General features: G+C 41.1%; 2 protein-coding genes and 2 long non-coding RNA genes across 4 annotated transcripts in view; 2 read left to right on the forward strand and 2 right to left on the reverse strand.

The window, feature by feature from the left end:
- The window catches only part of LOC106813312, a 26,299-nt gene extending 14,360 nt beyond the window's left edge, over window positions 1-11,939 (reverse strand). Inside the window, exons 1-2 of the long non-coding RNA XR_001394453.1 lie at window positions 11,863-11,939; window positions 349-354 (exon numbers count right to left, since the gene is read on the reverse strand). This is a non-coding gene — a long non-coding RNA (uncharacterized LOC106813312). The remainder of the gene's footprint in view (window positions 1-348; window positions 355-11,862) is intronic.
- On the forward strand, window positions 648-9,762 carry LOC106813287. Its single transcript, XM_014817396.1, has 9 exons — window positions 648-730; window positions 4,446-4,587; window positions 5,029-5,148; window positions 5,279-5,474; window positions 5,726-5,850; window positions 6,171-6,286; window positions 7,807-7,969; window positions 8,194-8,324; window positions 8,668-9,762. Exons 1-9 carry the CDS (start codon window positions 701-703, stop codon window positions 9,562-9,564), a joined length of 1,920 nt encoding a protein of 639 aa, XP_014672882.1. The 5' UTR covers window positions 648-700; the 3' UTR covers window positions 9,565-9,762.
- Window positions 6,758-7,437, forward strand: LOC106813307. The gene is made up of 2 exons (XR_001394450.1): window positions 6,758-6,865; window positions 7,184-7,437. It is a non-coding gene; the product is annotated as an uncharacterized LOC106813307 (long non-coding RNA).
- A 179-nt stretch (window positions 11,940-12,118) lies between the features above and the next one.
- On the reverse strand, window positions 12,119-13,810 carry LOC106813299 (carbohydrate sulfotransferase 4-like). The gene is made up of 2 exons (XM_014817405.1): window positions 13,531-13,810; window positions 12,119-12,819 (listed from the first exon to the last, which is right to left on the reverse strand). The coding sequence occupies exons 1-2, from the start codon at window positions 13,764-13,766 to the stop codon at window positions 12,186-12,188; spliced, it is 870 nt and encodes a 289-aa protein (XP_014672891.1). The 5' UTR covers window positions 13,767-13,810; the 3' UTR covers window positions 12,119-12,185.
- Between the last annotated feature and the right edge of the window lie 9,238 nt (window positions 13,811-23,048).

The following is a 23,048-nucleotide window of genomic DNA, read 5'->3' on the forward strand; positions in this document are numbered from 1 at the left end:
GCGCACATCAGGAATTGTCACATAATATGCGCACAGGTTTCTCTTCACAGATAGTTTCGCGTGTAGGTGAGCGTCACCGGAACTACAGGTCTATGATGGTAACTGCATGCCCTATTATTATGTACTGAAACGAATTGGTTTACAGCTAGGTGCTATTAGTAGCTAGTTTTTGCCCTAGACCTTGCAGATAGATCCCTTCTTTGAATGCCACTGGGTTATAGTGCTGAGACAACATAGACACAACGTGGACGAGGACTGAAAGTACTGGGAAGACAATTAATTACATTGAGGGAGCAGAGGAGATCTCCAATGAGCCGTGGCCGAAAACTAGTTGCCGCAGGGAGACACCGCGCGCTCGATACTGGTTTGTGAGAAACAATGTATTCTATATAACCTTTCTTCGCCAATGGAAATGAATCCGTTATTATGCGCAAAAGAGGAATTCGTTTTCACCGGCAATAAAATGTGCATGTCGCGGAAATATGGCACGCAGGTAGCGCGCTAGCGCCACGCGGTCTGTAACCATAGATACCAGGCCGCCACCTGTCATCAGCTGTTCCATAATCATTGCATAGATTCCGTGTTGTGAATTTCGTTCTCATATACATTTGAGTTCTATTTTATACTATTCACTGTTGTACGAACAAGTCAGCACTGTTGTCTCTTTGTTATTAAGTTACCTTGAACTAGTTCAAGTCACATGTGCGTGAATTTAGTCGGTACTACAACGGTAGGTTATAAATCATAAAACTTGTTGTAATCTTTGGCCTAGGCCTACAATGTAGGTTACTTGTACGGCGGTAGCGGGTATAGGGACTATAAATGTAATACAGTATACGTCTATAGACTATAGCCTATATATACTATAGGGTGTAGCATAGTTAAACAAAATTTTATGTGTTTGTATATATAATATATCTCTGTGGGTGTAGGTATACTAATACTATTGCTCAGAGGGTATACCCGTCCCCCAGGGTACTGCCTGGGTACGGTCCGGTATGCCGGAACGTACCCTGGTCACTATTTGATATGGTTAGGGTTAGGATTAGGGTTAGGGTTTGCGTTAGGGAGTAGGCGTAGGCGACTCCCTAGACTCGTTAGTGGAGTAGGCGAGGTACGGGGCCCCTGTCTGCTTCATTCCATCAATGCAGGCACTGTCATTGGTCTTATTCGAGTGCGTTTCCCCTGAAGCAAACTCCCATGTGACCTTGGAATCCTGGCATTGGTTGCGAGTTTCCTTTACGGTTGTCTTCTTTCCTTCTGAAAGGCCAACACATTTTTTCATTGATCTATCTAACTCTACAAATGTGAAGAGTATACGCATTTCATCCTTCTGCAATACTTTAGCATTTGTGTAGCTTGCAAATATACATGGTGTCTTAGTTAATTGCGGGAACTTTCATCTCATTATAAAAAATTATATCAAGCCAGGAGTATGTGTGATAAGTGCAGCTCATAGGGTACATGTCCCCCAGGGTACTGCCGGAACGTACCCTGGTCACTATTTGATATGGTTAGGGTTATATCTGATCGGCGATGTGCAGCGTAGTCACTTCAAGTCGACATGAGTGTTGCTACGCTGCTAATCGGCGATAAAGTAGTCGCCGATAGTCAAATCGTAGGCCGACATAAGCGGGCCTTAGAGTGGGTTCGCGTGCATGTGGTAGTGTTGACATGTTGTGGTTTTATTATAGGCCGTGGCTATTCTTACGACCAGTCGTAACAATTATTTATGGACTATTCTTACGACATGCAACGCATAATAGTTAATAGTTCCGGTAACGCATGCGCAGTTACAAATTGTTGGACTTGTATATCTGCCGTATACTTTCCGTATATCAAGGAATGATGCAAAAATCCTAACCCCTAACCCAACCCGAACCCTAACACTAACTATAAACCGACTCGGCTATCTTATATATACTATCTATGGTATCCCTAACACTATGGTGTATAGATAGCCACTGTCGTCACACTGAGACATGTCGTAAGAATAGTCCATAAATAATTGTTACGACTGGTCGTAAGAATAGCCACGGCGTTTATGGCACGCTGTGGCTATATGCCCGGCAGCCGGGCACGGTCTTCGACTTCCTAAATGCCCGGCAGTCCCTAACCCTAACCCTTGTTTACTTGAGATAACACTGAAAATTAAAAAATGCCGGGCATTTGGGAAATTGAAGACCGTGCCCGGCAGCCGTCAGATATATGCCGGCTGCCGGGAATATAGCCACTCTGTTTATTATATCACTATCAAGAGCGTATAAAGAAGGAGAGCGTACAACGGTGAAATGCTGAAACCATGTTGCAGTATTAGTCGAATTAATAAACTTTCCCCATTTTATTTTGACGATCCAGTATTATTGATCAGCTGTCCTACCTTGTTAATATAAAACAAACTGCATGTCCCTACGATGCCTCTACGCTGAGATAATAACCGGTGAAAATCTGGTATTTTCGCCGAAAACCGACTCCAGATCAGTCAGTACTGCGACTGTCTCTCGTTTTGTGCACTGTATGTTGCTTCCAGTTGCCGCTGTGTAGTGCTGACTCGATACGTTATTACTGCAGCGTTACTACATCCAGCGTAAGGGGCGGGTCATCACCATGGCGATAAATAACAAGACGTTTTTGTGGAGTAATGGCTGCGTCAATGACTGGAAATGCGAGAAAAGATAGTAGAAGGAAAATAAATTTCATTGTCAATGAATGACGGAAACACGCGAGGTTTCCTGAAGATCTCGCCAGAATGAGAGACAGTTGCAGTACTGACTGATCTGGAGTCGGTTTTCGGTGAAAATACCAGATTTTCACCGCTCATTATCTCAGCATAGGGACAAGCGGTTTGTTTTATATTAGCAAGGTCAAGGACAGCTGATCAATAATACTGCAAAGAATCGTCAAAATAAAACAGGGAAAGTTTATGAATTCGACTACTACTGCAACATGGTTTCAGCATTTCACCGTTGTACGCTCTCCTTCTTTATACGCTCTTGATTATATTCATATGTTTTTGATTGTACAAATTTTCATCACTTATACTATAGTTATACTTATAGGAAAGTTAACTAGTAAAATTTATAACAGATGGTATATTATGTATTTTCAGGATTTCGGTGGTTGTACTGTTTTTGGAACACACATTCGCTATGAAGCATCCAGCCAACGAATTACTACCATTTGGTTAGTGAGAAGAAGAGAGTTAATAAAGACAAAGGAGTTTGACACGTATTTGGTACTGATTTCACTACATTTTGTCGTACGAGTTCGATGCGAATAAAAATACAAATGTATACAAACATCAGCTTCTTTTGTTCACCTTATTCTATCTTCTGGTAGTATTACAAACCGCATAGCTTTCTTTGTTTTGACATAAATCGTACTTTTGCACGACATGGTTTTCACGTTATTTACCGTCGTGTGGCGAGGCCAAGCGGTAAATTCGCATACACAGCAAATGAAAGGAGGCGCGGCAGTGCTTTTAGGCCGTAGTCTAGCCGAGTGCAGAAAATGCGCTTAGAAATTAAGTTACGTTGCACCCATGCTAGGTTTAAAAATTAAAACTATTTTACATTGAAACTGTAGTTAGAATGCCTTGTTTTATTGTTGATTACCGCAGTTTTTTTAAATAAAAGCTGCGCTGGTAAAATATCTGAACTACTTCACCCGCGGAGGGATGATGTGTATGAGTCTTATAGCAAGTAAATAACGTGAAAACCATGTCGTGCAAAAGTACGATTTATGTCAAAACGAAGGAAGCTACGCAGTTTGTAATACTACCGAAAGATAGAATAAGGACCAGTGAACAAAAGAAGCTCATGTTTGTATACATTTGTATTTTTATTCACATTGAACTCGTACGACAAAATGTAGTGAAATCAGTACCAAATACGTGTCAAACTCCTTTGTCTGATAGTTACCAGGGTACGTTTCGGTATACCGGACCGTACCCAGGGTACGTTCCGGCAGTACCCTGGGGGACATAGACCCTATGAGCGTAATTGTTTAGTAGCGGATCGAAGATTCCAAAGAGGCGGGTGAAAAACAGGCGGGTGTATGGGGGGTCCTCCCCCAGAAAATTTTTAAAATGTAGATCGCAGGAGATGGTATTTGAGGCACTTTTGAGTACATGTACAGCCTACATTCTGACTACGACAATTTTCTTTTTTTTAACTTTTGAATCAACAGGGGGGGGCATGGCCCCCTTTGGCCCTCCTAACTACGCCACTGTTTCAGGTTATTTTTTATATCCTATCTTATGTATTTTCCTCATAAAAAGTAGGGTCTGTTCTCTTGCACGACTTGTGTACGAATCCGCTGAAAGACTTTATACATACCTTGAACATACATAATAAATTAAAAAATGTTGCTGTTAGTAACAATTAAGTTAATGGTTGTCTAAATATGATATAATCCAATTATAATATTGAATTGAGATTTTACAGGTGGGAACTCATTTAGTAGATATGCCGCTTGTAAGATCTTGCTATGATATGAATGGCACAAAGATCCCTCGACCTTCTAATGCATTTATGGTATTCTCCAATGAGCATAGAAAATTTTTAGCTGACAAGTTTCAAGGAGAAGGTTTGTTTGTTACAATGTCAGAACATCTGTGTGTATTCCTGTTTGTCTGTCTCTCTGCATGACAGTCTGTCTGCCTGTCTATCTCAGTATCTGTCTATCTGTCCATCCGTCTAATGGTCTCTGTTTCTCTTTCTCTGTTTCTGTTTCTGTTCTCTTTCTGTTTCTCTGGTCTCTCTTTCTCTCTCCGTCCCCTTCCCTCCTTTCCCCTCCCCCTCTCTCTCATCTCTTTCTGTCTCTGTCTGTCTCTCTCTATATAGGCTTATATATATTTATTTATTTATAAATATAAATATTATTTATTTATTTATATGTTTATTTATGTATTTATATGTAGCCCTGTATAAGTGGTGCCTTGTAATTGATAAATTATAGTAGTGGAATGTAAATATGTAAATTTTACTCCTTTTTTATCAATCAATTTTATGTCACTGGACATTGTAGGGAACAACAGTATCAGCATAAGGCTGGGTGATATGTGGAAGTCACTTAATTCACCTGAAAAGGCCAAATACTTTGAAGAAGCCAGAAGGTTAGACTTGGAGCACAAGGCAATGTATCCAAGTGAGTTAAATCAATTTATGTCAAATTTTCAAGTTAACAATTTCACAGCAATGTTGTAAATGTTGCTTTTAGCCTAATATTGTCTTGCATAGGCTTACTGATAATGTCTGTTATCTTTTGTGGTACAAAGATTACCAGTATTGCCCAAAGGAGAACCGAAAACGGAAAGAGAATTTCCTAGACATAACCAGAACATGCTGCCAGAGCAACCACGTGTCATTTGACTCAAAACCATGTGCTCGCATACCAAAGCCAAAAGCACGTAAACGCAGGAGTATGAAAAGCAATCAGCTGTATGCAGTATTACCATCCCAGATCCCAAATGAGTTAGTATATATATCTATCTATTCATAAACTCAAATGAATTATTATTTGCAGTAATAATGAGTTTATTCTCCATCATTTTAGTAAGGTATAGGTGTGAGTAACATTGTGGTTTTGTAGCAACCAATATATATAAGTATTGTTATTCTATATTAAAGGCAATTGTAAATTATAACGAAGGATAATAAGTGTATGACATAAAGGTTTATTAGTGTATATAACGTGAAAAATGATTATGAATATTTTCTCATAGGCCTCCCATGTTAGTGGTATTTGACAGGAAGCAGCTAAGGCAAGAACAAATAGAGGCTTTGACTGGCAACTTCAGGTCAGATAATGCTACTCATGGAAATGCTGCCTCAACATGTTGTGTTACTGGTATAATAATTACAGCAAAAAGAGTATTCAAACTATATTTATTCTAATAAATGTAGTGTTGTGGAATCCTTGAATATTTGTGAAATATTCCACATCAATCGATTATTGCTATTAAAATATTACCGTAGTATAAAATATTAACAGTAGTGTAAGTTTATTTTAATGATTTTATTTCATTTGATTTTATACAGGATGTTGCATATCAAATAATAAACCTAATATAAAGGACTTAACTTAATATTGATCACAAGTATGATAATATTTGGAGCATTTCAACTGTCACTTTATTTTATTAGAATAATGTTGTTTTTTTGCTTTAGATAGCCTGTGTGATGACATCCATGGCAGTTTACTTGATGGAGCAGCAACAGTAGTGGCATCAGATCACACAACGACTGCATTATCCGCTAATAGAGTTCCACGGGAACTCTGCTGTGTAGGTGACCAATAGTAATACATAACTAATTATAATATTCTCGTTCTCCCCTCTCTCTCTCCAGTGCTCTACACAGTCGGTTGCCCGGTTGCCAATGGCGACCAAAACTTCTGCTGGGCGATTAAAAAATACCAAAAACAAAATTGGGCGAGTACAATTTCTGTTTGGCGTTAACACAGCGCAAAACAAGTGCTCAGATTTCGATTTATCGCAACACTCGGCGGACACGGCTTTCCTATGTAAAGGGAGATAATGCGGGTCAGGGAAGTTAGCTCCCAGTTCCCAGTTCCTTATTCGAATAAGGAACTATAGTAACTAGGCAATTTTAATAAAGAAGGGGCAATAATGTATTATTTGATATCAAAACTATAGTAGAAAAGGAAATTGTTCTGAGGTACATAGGGAAAAAAGTGACACATAGTTTACTCGTGACCAACTTTTTTTTCCTGTATTTCACACATGTGGTAGGACTTTCACTTGTGTACTTATTCTATTGTAGAAAAGCAATGCAAAGGCATGTGAATTTACAAGCTACAGAGAGCTAGTACATTGTGCTGAATCTGGCGTTGCCTACAGAAGGTATAGATGTGTATTTACTAGGTCATATTTAGGCTGCTATATGAACATTTCACATTTTTCTGGTCTACATATTCACTAACCTAGTTGTATAATCAAATATCTTTATGACATGGAATTCTCATAATATATTGACAGAGCCACTGTACCCAGTCAAAGTTATAGAAAAACTAAGCATTTATGTAATAGGTAGCAAGGGTGTACATTATGATGGATTTGAAGTTTCTCAGATTTTAGAGTAACCTATTGCTTATGAATTTCTCTTAATCATGCACATCTCCAATTTCTGTTCTAATTATGATTTTTTCACCTTTTTTTCAGTTGTCGAAAATCAGCATGGGAAGAGGAAAAGCATTTCTGGATTTTTCAAGCATGCACATTCACTGTAGGCATTGTCGCAATTATTGTAACCATGCTAAGACAGCATAAAATGCACCAACAGACATTGCAGCGCATACAGAAGCAAATTGGAGAGTCTCTTATGTGATGATGGATACTGAATGAAGGCTGCATACTTTTACCATCACCTGATCTGTACCGTATAATACTGAATAAACATGTTGTTACTAGATCTAGGGCAGCTGAATCAGTATATTAGTATGGGAAATTTCACCCCATGTAAAGATTATTGAATTAATGAACATAATCCCTAACATAAACCCTAACCCTCCGGCTTCTTTTATTTCATTCAGTATATGATTAGGTTGACAATTTTAGCAAGGAAATTTGTGCTCTCATACACCTGAAATATCTGTTATCTATCTGCATGAGTGCATGCAGTAGGCCTATATTGTCTCTAGACATATTAACTTTTGTACCATATGTGCATGTGTTATGTATGATATGTATGGTTCTAGGACAAATACCCCCCCGGACAATTACTCCCCATGCCATTTTATATATATATATCACAGTGAATTAAATTAAAATTTTCTATCTTTTAGGGTAGCATTCGATTGCAAGATTCCCATGGCTGTGAAATTGCAGTGGAAGAATTGCCAGCTGATCATGACCATACTCGTCACAGTCACGGTCAGGCTTGGCCATGTCAGACTGGACATTCTTTGTCATCAGATAGTGGTTACAACGACTCTCTTCCCAATATCTGTAAGATTGCATGCTGTTTTCCATCTAGCACAGAGTATCTATAATCTGGCTAAATTCACTATTGTTATAAATTGTTGTTTGTATTTCACCATTTTCATTTGGATTAAATCAAGTAAATAACAAGTTTTTAAAGCCTAGAAATATTAAATTATTTGTTTACAAACCACCAAGTGTTATATTGTAGTTCTCTTATACTATATAGTGTCAGTTTTATGTATTTTTAGATACATTTTCTCATGCATTGTGTGAGAATTCCCAGCAGGGTAGCCCCTGCCAACACATTGACAAACAACGCATTAGTAGAAAAGATTGTCTCATATTGGAGCACAGCTACAACCATAAGGAAAGAGTACAGGTATGGCATGGATGTGGGTAATGTAATTGTATGTAACCATACTGATATAACTCTAACGTTTATTACAACAATCTTTTCTACACTAGGTGGCATTTAATAACTAATGGGTTTATATATTTCCTCATTATTTGGCAAGAGACTCCTTACTTAACAACAACTCCATGCGATAATTTATGTGTTCGTATGAGATCATCACAGACCCGTTTGTTTATAACAATCAGCAAGGTCAAAGAAACTTATTAGACATAGGATATGAGGTGGTGAAGGTAAAGTAAGTATTTTTTGGCCTTCATGGAATCTGAGATAGTTTGCATGTATATTAGTACGTTTTTTGCTTTTCTAGGAAAGTCAAGTTTTACATATTCCCGAGGAGAAGCCGGTTTATGCGACTACGCAACAACAGGGGATTCATTCACATGATCAAAGTCGCTTCTATTATCATGATGCTGGTTATGAATTTTCAAACCACTGCCAGAGGGAGTTGTTGGATGCATCCTGGTGCCACAAAGAAATGCAAGAGGGGTGCGTTAGCTCACTGCAACAGATAGGCTTTGATGGGGACTCACATGTCCACAAGCCTCATGTAAGTGACATGTTATCAGGATCAGATTGTGCATACCCATCAACGTTTGATTGGCACTCTGCTAAGATATGTGGTGCTGGTGGTGATAACAATGACCATTCACATTTTCCATGGGACAGACACGTGGTCACACATTTGAATGGCACTGCACTATCTGACCTTGTTGCTCATGATCTCCCCCCTATGGAAGCTGCCAATCAGCCTGTTCATATCACGGAACAGAAGAAAAGTAAAGATGTTGTTAGCCTCAGAAGAACTGTAGAAGGCGAGAACGCCCAAATGAAACGTAGCTGGAATCTGGGCTACGCGTCTGCTGGCAAAGATGGAGCATTTGCTTTCAGAGAACATAATACCATGGGTGGTTGTCAGTTTCCGGAAAGCGATGGCAGTAGTAGCTGTGGAGATCGGGTTTCAGCTTTCCCTGTAAATTCTGTGGGCTTTTCATCCAATGGAAATGTGGCAGCTACTGCTACCTTCACTGCCAATGACACACCCCTCAGCCTTGAAAACTGCCACCTGGATAATGCTGAACACACTGAAAAAGTCATGCAAGGCTCAGAGCAAGCAGTGAGTGCCAGATGTGATCTCGCAACTAATATACTGTCTACCGCAATTGCAGCAACATTCCCTGAAGGAGTGCCATTCGGTGGTGTCTGAAATTTTTGTCTTGTAATATAGCCACATGTAAGGAAGTAGCGGGGAAAAAGTTGCAGTTGGATTCTTAGGTGTTACAGACTTTATATGCAAAAAACATTCTGCCAGTGATAGATTGGTTAAGAAAGTCATAAATCTTACCGAGATATTGATTGCAACGTTATATGAAATTATTAATTATTTGGTACTACTGTTAAAAGGAATGACATTTGTTTATTAAAGTTGTTATTACAGTAGAAACAAACTTTACTTTTTATTAATTAAATTAATTTTAATTTAAAAATTTATTGAAGTTTATACACATTGTTTTTGAGTTGACACTAGCTTACATTTTATTTCTTAATATAATATTTGTGTAGATTTGATTATTTGTGTATTAAAGTTGTTATTACAGTGGAGACAAACATTATTTTTTGTTAATTAAATTAATTTTAATTTAAACATTTATTGAAGTTTATACACATTGTTTTTTGAGTTGACACTAGCTTACACTTTATTTCTTAATATATATAATATTTGTGTAGATTTGATTATTTGTGTATTAAAGTTGTTATTACAGTGGAAACAAACATTATTTTTTGTTAATTAAATTAATTTTCATATATAAATTTTTTGAAGTTTATACACATTAGCCTCGTCTACACGACGAACTTTAACTCGAGTTAAGCTAACTCGAGTTAGCGATTATGTAGCGTCTACACGACAACACCCGATAGCGATTATTACCGATTTATTATGCATGCGTGCGTGCGTGTGTATGTAAACGTGCGTGCATGCGTGCGTGCGTGTGTATGTAAACGTGCGTGTGTGCGTGCGTGCGTGTGTACGTACACGCGCGTTCGTGCATGCGTGCGTGCGTGTGCACGTACACGTGCGTGCATGCGTGAGTGCGTGTGCACGTACACGTGCGTGCGTGCGTGCGTACCTACACGTGCGTGCATGCGTGCGTGTACACGTACACGTGCGTGCATGCGTGCGTGTACACGTACACGTGCGTGCATGCAGGGTCATGCGTGGTACACGTAACCGTGCCGTGCGTGCGTCCGTGTGTGTGCATCGTCGTGGTCCGTGTGTGTGGCACGTACGACCGTGCTGTGCGGCGTTGTGCGGCGGCGCGTGTGCGAGTGCTACACGTTCGTGCGCTGCGCTGCGCGCTGCTGTGCACGGTACACAGTTGTGCGATGGTTGCGTACGTTGCTTCAGCTGCGATGCGTGCTGCATGCAGATGCACGTAGACGTGCGTGCCGTGCGGTGCGTTGCACGTACACGTGCGTGCATGAGTGTGTGCGTGTGCAAGTAACGCTGCTCGCGTGATGCTGTGCACGTAAGCGTGCCGTGCGTGCGTGCATGCCGTGGCACGCTACATGTGCGTGGCGTGCGGTGTGCACGTCACGTCCGTTGCATGAGTGTGTGCGGCGTGTGGAAGTACGCGTGTCGTGCGTGCGGTGCTACGTACATCCGTACTAGTGCTGCCGCCTATCGTGGAGTGTAAGTTAACTCGAGTTAGCTCTACACGGGCCTTATTAATAACTCGAGTTAAGTACTCGAGTTAGCTTAACCTCCGATTCGGACTGGCGAGGTTAGCTAACTTCGAGTTAACGTAACTCGAGTTAAGGCCCCGTGTAGACGCTTAACTCGAGTTAAGGTTCGTCGTGTAGACGTAGCTCTAATAGCTTACACTTTATTTCTTAATATAATATTTGTGTAGATTTGATTAAATAAACTAATAAATTGTTGCCAATAGATGTCAATTCTGAACATGCCTATTCCATTGTACATGCATAAAAGTGTGCCAGGTTTCAGTATAAAACTTGTAGTAAAAAATTGTATTAATATTTTTCACTTTTAAGTTCATTTAACTGAAGGTAATTTTTAATTTGTCTAAAAGAAAAATCGTATATTTATTTTAAACTTCATCATGACTCGTCATTATGAATGAAATTGCAGTGGTGATTACCAAAGGAAATGCTAGTGTGGTGAAGGAATAGTTGTGTTCAAAATACCAGCTTCTAAACTGGCACTTTATGTATTCAGTGAAGGTAACGTAGCATACTTTGAGCTAGTATAGTACCCAGATGCTTGGTTATACAAGGTATCAGGAGTTAATAAAGACAAACTTTGTCTTTATTAACTCCTGAAGGTATCTCTTAATAACATTGTCCGGTTATTTTCTGTACAAAACACGGGCGGCACATTAACTGATGACATGAAGTTTTTGTTCTGTATATTTGTGTGTGTGTGTGTGTGTGTGTGTGTGTGCGCGCGAGGGTGTGTGTATGATCCATTATTCTCCATCTTGACTTTGTTTAAAACTCCTATTTATTGTAAGTTATTAAACAAAAATCAACAACATAGTTACTGTTGAACTTAATATTGACTAATTACCACAAAAATATCTGCAACCTAATGCTACATGATGTAACTTAATTGTGGCCGAGGTGCTCTTGAAACCTAAACAGCTAACGATAGTAAAAATGTTTAAAAATTGTAGGAAAGTTAAAAAAATGTTTTAATCCGATATCTATTTTATTTTATTTTTTATTTTATTTTTTATATGGCTTTTTAGAACAAGCTCGTACATCAAATACAGTAATTCGTACTACCGAGCGGCCTCCAGATCTATATCACTGTCTCGTGTAGCATGGTTTGTAGCCGGCCATTAACATGAACTCGTAGCAATGTTCCTCTATAATTTTGATGACACGCGGTGGAAGTGCGTCCATCCACGCTGTTGCTGTCGCGTTGGAATCCTTGCGGAACGTTCCAAAGCGATACACCTTGGATGTCTGGTTCCCACTGACCTTTCCCTGAGTGTTCACGTCCAACCACTCGTAAACGCTGGGCGGGAGTTCCGGCAAGCCAACAAAGTCATAAAGTTGTTTGGCACTCTCTACGGGCGCTGCAGCCAAATCCTCGTACCTAACACGACGATAGCTCGAAGGTGCGCGCAGTCGCAGGCTGTTGCCCTGCACGAGATTTTTCAGTTGATCTGCGCAGTGGATCTTCACATTTGCACGCAGTATCTCGACTGCTGCGGAGACGTTATTGGAGAGGCTCGGCCACCAAGACCGGAACATGCCTCTCGGATCACGGATGAGATGAAGTATTTTCACGTCGAGGATCGGATGTTCAAGCAATGGTTCAAGGTCGCTGATGTTTGCGCGGATCACCTTAATCGCACAATGCCCGTACGTGTTGCAGACCGCTGGCACCACCTCAAATCGCGTCTTCACTGTTTCCTTTATAAGTTTACTGCAGTTCGGTTCTATCTTGCCAGCAATATCTACTGCCATCGGGCAACCAAGGGTCTCAGTAATGGCTTTGCTCATGTACATGAAATTGGTTGTCGGTTTGTAGTCTTTATTCGGTTTGCACAAAAACAAGCTCGTGAGAAGAGATCGCTGCCTTACGGCCTTTTGTTCGGACGACAAGTTAGCGTAGTCAGGCACTGTACCAAATGAGTGAAGCGGTTCAAAGACATAATACACATCCGCGTTTTGATTGAATATTTCGCCCGTGAACGTAGATCCTGATCGGTAGCGCGTACTGATGAGGATGGCCTTCTTTCGTTGTTGTAGTGGTTGGGGTCTCTCATATTTCCATTGATTTCCTGCAACTAAAAGTCTATACATTATATTACTATATACTATTATAGGCAACATATAGACTAACGGCAAATCATATAAAGAAAATAGGCGAAATTCGCCACACTTATGCGTAAAGTGACTATACGTATTCCTTGATAATATATTGATTACGTTTTTATATGAGCATTGTCCGTGATATCTCAGTGAGGAAATTAAGAACCTTAGAACCTTTGCCGTTTTAACTTCTGTATGGTACAAAATAGCAACATTTACGCGGTGATATATATATATATATCAAGAGCTAATAATACCTAGAGTGTACAACGGAAAAACGGGNCTCAAATCGCGTATTCACTGTTTCCTTTATAAGTTTTACTGCCAGTTCGGTTCTATTTTGCCAGCAATATTTACTGCCATTGGGCAATCAATGGTCTCAGTAATGGCTTTGCTCATGTACATGAAATTGCGTGGCGGTTGGTAGTCCTTATTCGGTTTGCACAAAAACAAGCTCGTGAGAAGAGATCGCTGCCTTATGGCCTTTTGTTCAGACGACAAGTTAGCGTAGTCAGGCACTTTACGTTTAAATGCGTGAAGCGGTTCAAAAGACATAATACACATCCGCGTTTTGATTGAATATTTCGCCCGTGAACGTAGATCCTGATCGGTAGGCGTACTGATGAGGATGGCCTTCTTTCGTTGTTGTAGGGTTGGGTCTCTCATATTTCCATGATTCCCTGCAACTAAAAGTCTATACATTATATATACTATATACTATTATAGGCAACATATAGACTAACGGCAAATCATATAAAGAAAATAGGCGAAATTCGCCACATTATGCGTAAAGTTTTTATATGAGCATTGTCCGTGATATCTCAGTGAGGAAATTAAGAACCTTCGAACCTTTGCCGTTTTAACTTCTGTATGGCACAAAATAGCACCATTCACGCGGTGATATATATATATATATATATATATATATATATATATATATATATATATGCTAAGTTAGAAGTTAGATATTGTTCGTTTCGTATATGAATTGTCTCGAACCAATGCTAGTTTTGCTTCTAAAAAGAGCATAGTCTTAGAAACACCGTTGCTTTCCACGTATGTGGAGCTATTGATGGATAGTTCCCTTGTCACCCACATCAAAGCGACTACTGCCATTGCGCTAACCAGTCCTTTTTTCAGAAGCATCCGTTGGCACCCCGCGCAACTTGGAGTTGGAATCTCCATGATGAACCTACACATATATCTATATATATATATACACGCGTATACGCGCGTGCGTATGCCGGTGCGCGTATCTGTGCGCGCGTGTGTGTGGGCGCGCGCTTGTGCATGTGCGTGCGTGTGTGAAAACCATTGAATTATTAGAACGGAAGAAATCACTGCATTATTTTGACATTGGCATTGAAAGGCCAATATCAGAGGGTGATAATGACATCTGGCTGATGACCTGTCATTATTCACCCATGCGAACAAGAAAGTAAGGCAGTCATGAATTATCGATGATCTCAATAATGGTAACTTGAAAAATACCTATCAATATAGGAAGTTAGGTCAAAGAGTTTATAGTAACCTATAAAAACAGGAAATCTCTGGGAGTCTGGGAATTTTGATATATATATATGTATATTTATACGAACGTGCGTGCGTATGTCGGCGCGCGTATCTCTCTGAGTACGTGCGTGAGTGCATGTGCGTGTGCGTGTGCTCATGTATGGCTACTCCTGCTTCAAAGTTCAACCTATAAAATAAAATTAACATCGATAAAAACATGTAAATCTGATTGAATGGTCGGCGGTCTGAACTTGCACATGCGAAATTATTGTATAATAGTTGTATATAATATTTATAACTGTAAATATAAAGGAATATATATATAAATAATTGTCAGTGAGAATAGTAAGCGTTCCAGTCGAACATACGATCATATGAGTTAAATTCTTTAATCTTATCTGGTGTAAACGTTGCTGACATGAACGTCGCCGTCTCTCTGGCGATCGGTGGCTTTTAAACTGACTGCATGGCAGAATCTACCGAATATGAACCATACCAATGTGTTTATTATCTACTCTTGACCATACATAAACGTAGCGGCAACGCGCCGCCACACTCAAGTAACTGTGACATCGACGGCTTCAACGACTAAATCGCACTTAGTTTGCTTCATTTCTAACTGATCGAAGCCGAGTCGACAGGTAAACGTAATCTCGGCGCTCTTTATATACGACAGATAGCGTGCGCAATGACAGTGTAGGGCGACGTAGGTCGATCGTCGACGTAGGGTGTGACTAGGCGCAGCCTAGGACACACTGCGCGATTTTCTACGCTGGCCGCTTGTGATCGATAATACGTGCGGGTCCGCGCGGATGCTGTCCCGGTCTCACGGCAGCGTATTTCGCTCGCGATCGCATACGCCCGGCGCATCGCTCGTATTGTTGACATATTGACATATTCGACATGTTGAATATTTCCGCCCGGTTTTCTATCGCGTGCGTACAAATACGACATTGTGTCCACATGTTCGCGCGCGATTTCTTTCAGCAGCCAATCAGTTTAGTACAGGCGCAGCTCACATGACCTGCATGAAAATAACAGCGCTAAACACAAGAAGTGTGAACTATGCAGAAGGAGGATGATTTGGCCATTTTATGGTCAGAGAACTCGTGTCTGTATTACATACAGTCTGTAGAGTATCGCAATCGAGTTGCGAAGGAAATAGCATTAAATGCTATAGCGCAACTACTGGAGATGACTGGTAATTTCACCCTGTATAAATAGCTCAATAAATCGAATTATTTTTATTGTTTAATTGACGATTTCGTATGGCAGTGTTGTGCATATAAGTATGACAACAGCCCTTAATTACTTATATATTATTTATAGATGGGCTATTTGTAGAATTTTAGCAAATTTAATTTGAATTCTATGTACAACCTTCCGTCTAACACACACTGTTCCGACTTTATTTATTTTCACCCGTTACTGTACATGCTACACGTACATGTACATGTACATGTAACACGGCTAGCGTACAAAATCGAAGTGTGTGTCCAGCTGTACGCGCAACTCGTACGGCGTTCTAATTAACAAATAAAATCGTATAATCGTAAATCGTATTATCGTAAATCGATTAATTAACAATTAAAATCGTGAGCGAAAATATACGCTGCCGGGCAGCGTACAGAATCGCTAGTGTGTCGAACTTAAAGAAACTTACGTAACTTAAGAACGTAAACTTAACTTATTACGTACTTTACTTATTAATTATTACTTACTACTTATTACTTATTACTTTACTTATTAGTTACTTTACTTTACTTTACTTAAACTTTACTTATTACGTAACTTAAGAACTTAAAGAAACTTACGTAACTTAAGAACGTAAACTTAACTTATTACGTACTTTACTTATTAATTATTACTTACTACTTATTACTTATTACTTTACTTATTAGTTACTTTACTTTACTTTACTTAAACTTTACTTATTACGTAACTTAAGAACTTAAAGAAACTTACGTACGCGCGGCACGAGAGCAAAGATTTTCGACTCGGATATTTCCAGTGCGTATATACAGTCTATAGCCGCGGAAAACAACGGTATTTTTTAAGCCCTGTCTACACTAGCAAACTTTAGCAAACTTTAGTTTGCAAACTCGAGCAAACTCCGAGTTCGAGCAAACTCGAGCAAACTCGAGCAAACTCCGAGTTCACTGGTACTGACTGTGAATTCCAATGTTCAATGTCCAATGTTTGTCTATCTGCAGGATCACATGACTACAAACTGTCATTTGATTGGCTGAGTTATTCCAAACTCAGCAAACTCGAGCAAACTAGTTTGTCAAGAAGGTGCACGGCCTAACTTCTGCAAACTTCTGCAAACTAGTTTGCCGAAGTTTATCAACTGGTCTACACTGGCAAACTTTGGAAAACTTTTCTGGCCAAACTCGGAGTTTGCTCGAGTTTGCTCGAGTTTGCAAACTAAAGTTTGCTAGTGTAGACAGGGCTTTACGCTGATACCTCGCGTGTTGTTAATATTTTCGTATATATGTATATGTCCCGTAGCTTTTAATATCCTATTGGGTACTGTATACGTGTTAACCCCCGCCAAAGTCCGCTGCTTGATTTACGCATTTTTTCGATTCACGCGACCATTTTCACATTCGAGTCACGGATAAAAGCTAGGCCACCTTACGTGCCAGCTGAACCTAACTATATATACCTCCAAGAGCGCATAAAGAAGGCTTCTTGATACCTCTGATTTGCATGCAAAACACATGTAGGCCTACAGCTGCAGTGTCCTTTAAACCAGGGAATATTGTTCGAATAAAGGTGGATGGCGATAATAGGTGGAAGATTTGGTATTATACGTCCAAAAGTCGAAGAATGCGCGCATGCAGGTCAAGACACAATAGTGGAGAATTTTGACAGACTCCAGTGCGTACCATTTACATTTACTCATTTACTCATTTACAGTCAGTAGCAGTCAGCAGTACTCATTTAGCAGTACTCATTTACATACAGTGGCAGTCAGCCACGTATGACTTATCACGCCTCTCTGGACTCTTATGTTATTTTGGCAGCTCAAAAAAATATCTTTTCTTATCTGTGCAATATATATGATTGTGACAACCTACTACTACACAAGTTTTCGGCATATATATACAAGGAAATTAATATGCTTTAGGTTTGCAAATCGGTTATTGCGTGTGTAATCCCCGTGTAAGCTCACGGAGACAGGCTGTTGTTTTCACCGGCACAGCTGGTTGCTAGGTTAAGAAAGTCCCGGATGTGGCAAAGTTCCCGGCTGTCCGCCCGCACCTATAAGGTTCGTGTTATATTTCCTTGTCATTCATGTGAAGCCGAGTTCCCAGTGAATTCAGTCAGCGACTAGGTCTTATTTACATCATATTCATTAATAAGGTGATGCCAACGGCTCTATTTTTGACAAAATATAGCAAACAAATAAACATTCATACCGTTTTGCTTACACAATCATGTTATTATTGATTTCTAGGCGATATTACCATTAGCACACGACTTGGCTGAGAGTGGCAAAACGCGCCTGCGAGTTTGAAGATAATACATAACGATAGAATTTGTTACTAGTAATCGTGGTCGTATAAAATTCGTGTATGAAGGTTTTGTCTATGTGAAACAGAAAACACTGGCTGATGGAGTCATATCCTATGAGTGTGAGATGAGGCGTAACAGCAAACAATGTAGAGCCATAGTTAGAGTTGATGGTGACCGAGTTGTTGGACGTTTCAATGAACAGACCCATGCTCCTAATGTTGGACGTTCGGAAGAGATGAAAGTTCGCCAGAACGTTAAACGTCGTGCAATAGACACTGAGGAAAGCGCTCAGCAAGTCGTCACGCAGGGACTCGGGAACGTTAGTGATGAAGCGGCTGTAAAACTTGCAGCTATTCGTAACATTCGTCGCTATCGCCAAGCTGCTGGAAATCCACCTGTGCTCCCACAGACACTAGCAGACCTAGTTTTACCATACGAATATCAGCGTACATGTATGCTCTAGCTGATGAGCCATTTCTGCTGTTTGACAGCGGTGCTGATGATGATAGAATCGTGCTATTCTCTACCGAAATTAACCTTCGCGTTCTGGAGACATCTACGGACTGGTTTTGCAATGGAACATTGAAAGTTGTGCCCGATGTATTCTATCAGCTATTTACCCTCCATGCTCTGATCAACAACCATGTGGTTACTTGCATCTATGCTCTCTTACCAAACAAGAGACAGCCCACATATTTGCGACTTTTACGTGAACTATGTCGCCATTATAATGATAATAATATATAAAATAATAATATAATATATAATTATATATTATTATCATTATAATGGCGACACAGCACACTCGCAGCGGCGAGTGCGGGAGCGTTCGGCGTTAGTTTTTATGAAGGAAAGTTGATATACAGTGACGCAGCAGTGGAACTGTGATTGAGAGGTACGGTAGTATTTGTGAACGTGCGTTCATATTATTTTCAGTTTTTACTGACCCTGTCTATAGATATAGAAGAAGATATATAGAATCTTCTTCTATATCTATGCTCTGTCCCAAGTGCCTGTGTGTGCGGGTATGCGCGCGCGGAGTATCGCACAGCATCGCAACCGTGTTGTAGAAATTGTTGTTTTTGTGTCGGGAGCTAAATTTATTGCGGGTATTTTTAGTTAAAGTTTAGTTTAGTGTATTCGATAAAGATTCTTCGGGATATTCCTGCCTCTCCACCTGTTGGCGAGAGTAGGCTAATAAAGTCACTGCCGGCGGCAGGTTAAAACCCGCAATACATGTGTTTGCGTATTTCTTGCGTTGTCTTCGTGACTCCTGAGTAGAACGAATATATCCTGAATATAATAGTAGGCCCCTACTTTACATTTTTCGTAAAATGTCTTTATACGGAATATATCTGATATGAATTATTTACTGCATATTTCTATGATGCTCGTCAGCGACTCCCTTCTCTCCCCTCCTCCCCTTCGTGTCATTGGCCACTAAGCATGGCTGTAGCTAGCGGGGGGAGCATTCCCCCCAGAAAAATATATATACTGCTCCATGTTCAATGGGGAATTGTACGGTGGCCCACAGGGACAAAACTCCATACTTCTGAAAACGCTATACTTCGGAAAGTTCATCTCTATACTTCTGAAAACTCCATACTTCTGAAATTTCCTTAAAACTGAAATCTCTAAACATACAGGAAAGTAGAGGAAGAGAGAGAGAGGAGGTATATGAGGAGCGGAGAAGGTGGTAGAGGAGGAAGGGGTAGTGGAGGAGATGGGGAAGATGTTGGAGGAGGAGGAGAGGAGGATTTAGAGGACGAAAGAGAAGGTAGAGGAGGAGCAGGAGGTAGAAAAGGGACAGGTGGTACAGGGAGGAGGGAAGAAGGTGGTGGAGGAGGAGGAGGAGGGGGAGCTGATAGATGGGGGAGAAGGTGGTGGAGGAGGAGGGGGGAGAAGGTGGTGGAGTAGGAGGAGGTAGAGGAGGGCGCCTCTACCTCCTCCTCCTCCATCACATTCTCCCCTTCCTCCTTCCTCAACCACCACATGCACCTCCTCTACCTCCTCATCTCCCCCTCCTACTCCTCCTCCACTGTCCGATGTCCACTGTCCAATGTCCGGGGGGTAAATGTCCGGGGGGTGACCAAAAGAGGTTTGTCTTCATTAACTCCTGATATGATCAGGAGCGTATAATGACAAATATTTGTCATTATACGCTCCTGATATGATGTATATACTTATAATTTCTCTCAAGCAAAATTATTAGCTTGAAAAAAGTCCCACGTTGAATCTGCAGAGTAGGCCTATATGCGACAGTTGGTCAAATTACAAATACGTCTACATAGAAGATGTCAGCTTTTCTAATTCTGTTGAGGCGCAATTAAAGGCGGTCTAATCCTTCATGCCAAAGAAATGAGGTGTTCGAGCGAGAGCCGAGTGATGATGCAGAAAGTATGTACGTGAGTGTGTGAGGGGCTGAACCGTATATTTCAGCAATCGAAATTTATGTTTAGAGAGAACGGGCATAGCTATGATATCCTCTTTAGGCCTGTGATTTCAACCCGTTGTCTGTCTATTCTACTGCACCCACCATACTTCAATAATGACGAGTACTCACTCCCCCAGTCCAAGAAGAATTAGGGGGTTGGAGGTTTTGGAGAATGAGGAAAAATGCACAATGAAACGTAATTGTGAAGAAGAAGAAGAAAACGAAGAAAGAGAGAGAGAGAGAGTGGGGGTGGACGAAAATACGAGGATGTGGTAGAGGACGGCGACGACAACAACAAACTAAATCTACAGCAACAAATCGAAAATACCATTGATGCGCACACCACCGGGAGGACATGTGCGTGCGTCTGTGTGTGCGTGCGTGCGTGCGTACACGCAGACGCACGTACGCATGCATGTACACACAGACGCACGCACGCACGCACGCACGTACACACAGACGCATGCTCGCACGCACTCGCGTACACACAGACGCACGCACGCACGCACGTACACACAGACGCATGCACGCACGCACATACACACAGACGCACCCACGCACGCACGCACGCACGCACGCACGTATACAGACGCACGCACGCACGCACGTACACAGACGCACACACGCACGTACACACAGACGCACGTACACAGACGCAAACACGCACGCACGTACACACAGACGCAAGCAGCACCACCCATTGAAAGTTGAGAGAGAATATCCCCCAAAAAGCTGAGCACATTGCACAACCTCTGGCTGCACTCTTTAATACCTGTATTACAAGAAGCTATTTTCCCACGGAACTAAAAAAAAAAAAAGCGGAAATCACGCCAATCTTCAAAAAAGAGGACAAACTGGACAAGTGAAATTACCTACCAATAAGCGGCCTGCCGTGCTTTTCCAAACTTTTCGAGGGACTTCTTGGAGACCAAGTAGGATCGCACTTCAACGACATTTTCTCGCCGCGTATTTCTCGAGAACCGTCACCAGCGAGTTAAAAGTCGGAGGTACCCTGAGCATCTGGAAAATGCCAACCAAAGGAGTACCGCAAGGGTCAGTCCTCGGACCCACTCTATTCAACATATTTATAAACGACATCTTCATAATGCACTCACACCTGGATATCGCCAACTACGCAGACGACAACACGCTTTGCCCACACAACAATAACCTAGACACACTCATTACAGAACTAACACATGGCTATTCCACTCTAACCAAGTGGTTTAACGAAAACCGCATGCAAGCCAACCCTAAAAAATTTCAATGCATAATCCTATCACCCACCTCCACTCTTGAAGACATTGACCTAAACATCGACGACTTTAAAATAACAAACAGATCTGATGTCACACTACTTGGCGTGGATATCAACAGCCGCCTAACTTTCGACAAGCACATTAGGAACATCTGCATCAGGGCGTCACGCCAGCTAAATGCCCTAAAACGTTTTGGAAAATACTTATAGATTACAAATCTAGACTTCAAATATACAAATCATACTGCCTAAGCAACTTCAACTACTGTCCCGCCGTCTGTCACCACACAGGAAAACATTAACAAACTAGAACAAATACAAAGAAGAGCACTTAGCTTTGTTGTTGGTCGAGGCAGCCACACACACGAAGATCTTCTAGCCCACACCAATCTTCCTAGCCTAGGACTAGGGCGAGTCAAGGCCATCGCCACAGAAGTATACAAGGCCATGCATACACGATGAAAGCCCAACCTATATATAAAGAGCCTTTTCAAACATTCATGCACCCCCTACAACCTCCGAAGTAAAAACTCTCTTGCGCTTCGCGACTATAATTCAATAACTTATGGCAAGAAATCCTTTCGGTACCACGGCACCTGGCTATTGAACAACCCCCCCCCCCCCCAACATCCGTCAGGCTACAGACCTCACAACCTTCAAGGCGCTTCTAAGATCGTGGTCAGGTCCATCCTGTGTATGTGCGATGCGCCGCTGATGCCCCCCACTAATTAACCCACACACACGCGGAACAACCTGCATGGACTGATATGAATCATCAACTCTAATTTGATCACGACTCATAATTTTAGTATCCTTGCGTGATTATTGTTTTCTTGTTTTAGTACCTGCGTTTTCTTTACGAATACGTCAGTGTCCCTCATAAGTTGATATGATTTTTTTATGTCCAATGCTCCATTGTACAATGTTATACCATAGTGACCGCGATTGACTGCTTGTGATATGCCTATGAAGGCTTTGACTGGGGGGGGGGCAAATGCCCCCATGCCCCCTCCTTGGTGCCGCAACTGAGCATCTCGCCTCTCGGCCAATCTTACGCACTTAAAAAATACAGGGGCTTGTCCGAAAGATATGCGCATGGTAGTGTAATGGCCCTAGGGGT

This window comes from Priapulus caudatus, unplaced genomic scaffold, assembly GCF_000485595.1.
Source record: "Priapulus caudatus unplaced genomic scaffold, Priapulus_caudatus-5.0.1 Scaffold23, whole genome shotgun sequence".
Classification (NCBI taxonomy): Eukaryota; Metazoa; Priapulida; class Priapulimorpha; order Priapulimorphida; family Priapulidae; genus Priapulus; species Priapulus caudatus.

Coding starts and splice junctions, on each gene's coding strand:
- LOC106813287 (XM_014817396.1), top strand. CDS start 701: ATGTGCGTGAATTTAGTCGGTACTACAACG. Junction 731..4,445: donor ATTTAGTCGGTACTACAACG/GTAGGTTATAAA, acceptor GAGATTTTACAG/GTGGGAACTCATTTAGTAGA. Junction 5,851..6,170: donor CTCAACATGTTGTGTTACTG/GTATAATAATTA, acceptor TTTTTGCTTTAG/ATAGCCTGTGTGATGACATC.
- LOC106813299 (XM_014817405.1), bottom strand. CDS start 13,766: ATGTGTATTATGTCTTTTGAACCGCTTCACGCATTTAAACGTAAAGTG. Junction 12,820..13,530: donor GCTGGCAAAATAGAACCGAA/CTGGCAGTAAAA, acceptor GATAGAACCGAA/CTGCAGTAAACTTATAAAGG.